General features: G+C 56.0%; 1 protein-coding gene across 1 annotated transcript in view; it reads left to right on the top strand.

Moving 5' to 3' along the window:
- The first annotated feature begins 516 nt into the window (after positions 1–516).
- CLRN3 (clarin 3) overlaps positions 517–4566 on the top strand; it is an 18897-nt gene continuing 14847 nt past the window's right edge. Inside the window, exon 1 of the mRNA XM_004700874.2 lies at positions 517–845. Within this exon, the coding sequence (XP_004700931.1) occupies positions 617–845 (229 nt within the window). The 5' untranslated portion in view covers positions 517–616. The remainder of the gene's footprint in view (positions 846–4566) is intronic.

Genomic DNA, 4566 nt, shown 5'->3' on the forward strand with positions numbered 1-4566 from the left:
GCAGAGTTGACCTGCTCCACTGGGTTTCTGAGACGGTGGCTCCCCCCATGGGCACAGACAGCCTCGTGCTGCGCCTGAGGAGCCCCTGGTGCATTTGAACTGCTGACCCATTGGTTAGCAGCCCAGGCTCCCTTTATCTCAGAAAGCGCTGTGTCAAGCCTCTAGCCAGGGAAGCAGTCCTTGAAAAAGTGGACCTTGAGCTGTCGGCTGCTAGAATCAACCACGCTAGGGACCGATTCTTCACACACTCTCTCTCTATTTTTTAATGGGAATCTCAGACCTGTCCTGACTTGGCAGGTTGAACTGGCATCCATGAGACCTGGCCGGGTCGTCATAAATTAATCAGGTAATTGAGGAAGTCCTTGGGAACACCAAGCCTCCTGCCGTTGGCCGTCACCATAGCAACCCTCGGTTGAGACTAAAGTTCAGCAGCCATAAATCCCTCTGACCCTGTTCATAGTTCAGTACTCATTAGCATACCCCTTCCCGGGAAAGACTCGTTTTTCTGTTTCCCAGACTTCTTTTCTGTTGACTGGACTCCAAAGGAGAAGTTCCCCAATCGTTTTTGAGGATCCTTATTTCTTCCCTCCCCTTGTGAGCGCCCTTTCCCGAGAAGATGCCCACAAAGAAGAAAACGCTGATGTTCTTAGCCGGCTTCTGCACCAGCCTGGGGTCCTTTGTGGTCCTTTGCACCGTCCTGGGGAGGCAGAACTGGGTGAGCAGCACAATCCCCATCAGCGACATCTTCTCCAACGGCACTGTGGTCATTGTGTACGGGCTCTTCCGAGGGACGAGCACTCAGAGGTTGGATCTCGGACTCGAAGAGTCAGACAAATACTTCGAAGGTAAACGATCAGATCATTTGGAAGGCTGGATGGGCTGGGTGATGCTGGGAATACAGATTCGTATCTGGGTCATGCCACCATACAACCAGGCCTTTCTTGTGTGCTTTCAGTTAGACGAGGAGCCCTGGTGGCGTAGTGGTTCTGAGTTGGGCTGTGATCTGCATGGTTGGCAGTTCGAAACCACCAGCAGCTCCTGGGGAGAAAGACTGGGCTTTCTACTCCCGCCAACAGTGACAGTCTCAGAAACCCACAGGGGGTCGCTGTGAGTCAGCATGGACTCGATGGCACTGAGTTAGTTCCAGCAGACTGGTGACGGGACCATACTTGCTTAGCTTTGGACACTGGTTCTGCCACCCACCACCCTGCTTCCTCTGTTCCTGTTTGGTCTATAGGTATACCCAACCGTCTGAATAATCTTAACAGTGGCCTTGCTTAACCATTATCTACCACATCCGCTGTGAGTCGACTCTACCCACCTCCCAGCCTCCCGCAGAGGAGACGGCTTGACGCAGGGGTGACAACAATGGCTCAAACAAAGCGGCAGCAGTGAGGGTGGCGTGGCACGGGCCGGCGTCAAGTTCTCTCATCCATAGTGGGTTAGGCCCCACTGAGGGCACCTAGCAATGGTACCACCTAGGGGACATGGGAGCCAGGCTCTCCTGCCTACAGCGCAGGTTCATTCCTTTCACCAGTTTAGATTGGCTTCCTGCTATCCAAAGTACCTCGTTGTTGGAATGATGTCGTATTGTCATGAATTCTGCTAGTTGTTCATTTTCTATGAACTTATTGATTCCCTGATTTCTTATATGATAATGCCACGCCCTCCCTTGGCTGGAAAAAAAAAGGTATGAGGAGTGATGGCTTCATTTAGCAATCCACTTTTTTTTTGATAGTTGAGTATATGTCTTTTTTTTAAGTTTTAAAAACAGCTCATCAGTTATTTAAAATTTACATGTGAATCACCTGGTGTCCAAGACTTCATAGGAGGGAGCAGGCCGTGTCCAGTGAGCTCTGCAGTGGGCAGGTGTGGCCCGGGATTTGCCATTGTTGTCAGGTGTCATGGAGCTGATCCCTGCTCCTCGTGGTCCTGTCCGTGGACCACTGGAGCAAGCCTGCCCGGCCCTCCCAGTCACTGCCACCTTGGAGCCCACAGCTGTGACTTCTGTGGGACAGACATGGGGCTTCAGCTCCTGTGGACAGTTACAGTCTGGGAAACTCGCAGGGGTGGCTCTGCCCTGCCCCGTGGGGTGGCTCAGAGCCGCAAGGACTGATGGGAGGGAGGGAGGGAGGGAGGGGGTTGTAGCTCCTGTGCTTCTCCCTCTCCTGGGGGGTCTTCCTCTCTCGCTGGCCCCTCTTTTACCAAGACTGATGTCCTTCCCTGGGTTCTGGTCCCTCTGGATGGCATGGCGAAAATTCAGGGGAGAAAGTCTCACCACCTTTGCTTCTAAGGTGTGTTCTGGCCGTACTGACTACAGGGTTACCTCCCCCTCCCCACGACCACAAATACCACCCCAACTCGCTACCACTGAATCCATGCTGGCTCAGCAGCCCTCTGAGGGTCTCCAGGGCAGTGGCTGTTGGTGGGAGAAGCAAGTCCCCTTTCCCCTTCGGGGTTGCTGGTGTTTAGATTGCAGCCCAACAAATAACCCCTATACCACCAGGGCTCCTGACCGCAGGGTGAGACGGGCATTATTAAGTCCTGTGCAGCCCCTGGGGGCCGGGCTGGTGAGCATGGCTCACGCGTCCAACGGGGAAACCAGCAGATAGGCTGTTATAGCCGGCCCAGAGACACAAGGGAAGCCCTGCTGGTCTACCTGTGCAAAGTTAGCCCTTGACAACACTGGGGTGGGGTGGAGGGGCGGGGGTGGGGGCGTACTTCTACTCTGACTCACTGGAAGTCACCCTGAGTCAGAGTTCACTCGATGGTCTGGCTGCTCTGCCATTGGCTGTGCGGTCATCATCTGCTACCAGGTCCGAGTGGATGACGTCGCCCTGGGTCAAGGGACAGGGAGGAGTCCTGGAACCCCAGTGGCTTCCTTTCAGCCCGGACACCATAGGGCAGCTCCCTGGCAGGAAGCGGCCGACGGCCTCAGAAGGATGTCCCGCCTTGCAAACCCACCGGACAGTCTCCGCGGGCTCCCTATGCGTCTGAATTGACTATAGGTGATGGTTGTGGGATAAAGGGCCTGCCTTTAGGCAGAGGGTTAAGGCCTAGACCCCCCTCTGGGTTTATAGCTTGTTCGTGGTTTTGTGAATGAAGGGAGTTCTTTAAATCCGCTACAATGTGGTTGCTTGTTTTCCCCAAGAGATGGCTCTGCCGGGGAGGCATTTAGCCAAAGGAACGTCTGCTGGGCGCTTGATCTGCCTGACATCTGCTCAGAGCCTGCTGGTGCTGCTGTTGTCGGGGCTGCGAGTGACTCAGAGTGGCAGAGAACGTTCTGGCCCTCGGAGCCCTCGTGGGACCAGGTAGCGCTGCCTGTGTGCTAAACTGTCATCGTCATGGAAGCAGGAGGCCCCATCTTCCTCCCACGGGTCTGCGCTGCCATCATTTTGGCGAGCAGCTGAGCGCTTGACCACTACACCCGGAGCTTAGGAAAACCCCACAGTCAACATCACTGCCAGCGAGTCGATTCTGGGCCAAGGACACTATAGGGCAGAGCCGAGCTGCCGCCCAGGGGTCCGAAGCTCCATCTTTAAGGATTCGGATGGCCACACCTTTCACCTGCAGAATGTCTGGTGGGGCTGAACCTCTTACCTCTCGATCGGCAGCCCAGAGCTGAGCCACCGAGCCACCGTCTCAGCACCTCTAACACCCCAAACCCACTGCCACGGAGTCGAGTCTAGCTCACAGCACCCTCTTGGACAGGGGAGAACTGCCCTGTGGGTTTCCAGACTTTAACTCTTTATGGGAGCAGCCAGCCTCATCTTCCTCCCTGGGAGGAGCCGGTGAATTGGAACCACCAACCTTGGGGTTAGCTCAGTGCGCGACATCTGGGCTCCTTTGTCCAGGGAGTCTTTATACCAAATGATCTGCAGTAACCGTTCAGTCTGACAAGCTTGCGATCAATTATTTCAGGAGAGGAAGTCGTGTCGAAGCAAGCACATCCCGAGGATGGGTGTTTACCCGGCAGCGGTGAGACCCGGAAGCTCTCACGCCGGCTTCCCTGCCCACACTGCTGTTGTCATTGTTAGGGGACCTCGGTCCAACTCACAGCGACCCCGTGCCCAGCAGCAGGAAACACGTCCGGTGCTGCGCCATCCTCACAGTCATCCTGACGTTTGAGCCCGTGGGTGCAGCTCCTGCGTCCGTCCGTCCGTCCGTCCGTCCGTCCGTCTGTCTCACCGAGGGCCTTCCTTGTCCTTGCCGCCCCTCTGCTTCACCAAACATGCCGTCCTCCTCCAGCGACTGCTTTCTCCTGATGACGCGTCCGAAGTCCGCGGGATGGCCTTGCCATCCGCGCCGCTAAGCAGCGCTCTGGCTGTGCTTGCTCCATGTCACCCACTGCCCAGACCACACCTGGACCACACACACTGGGCTCCCTTCAGAATGGCAGCCACCCAGGGCGGTGTAATAAAGCACGGAGATGGCTGACTCCCATCGGATGTTAACTGGCCAGTCTCTCGGTCGTGGAAAGGGACCACGGACGTGGAAAGGGACCACAGACGTGGAAAGGGACCACGGACGTGGAAAGGGACCACGGATGAGGAAAGGGACCACGGA

Source organism: Echinops telfairi, unplaced genomic scaffold (assembly GCF_000313985.2).
Source record: "Echinops telfairi isolate 266 unplaced genomic scaffold, ASM31398v2 ScPeMD7_70;HRSCAF=299, whole genome shotgun sequence".
Classification (NCBI taxonomy): Eukaryota; Metazoa; Chordata; class Mammalia; order Afrosoricida; family Tenrecidae; genus Echinops; species Echinops telfairi.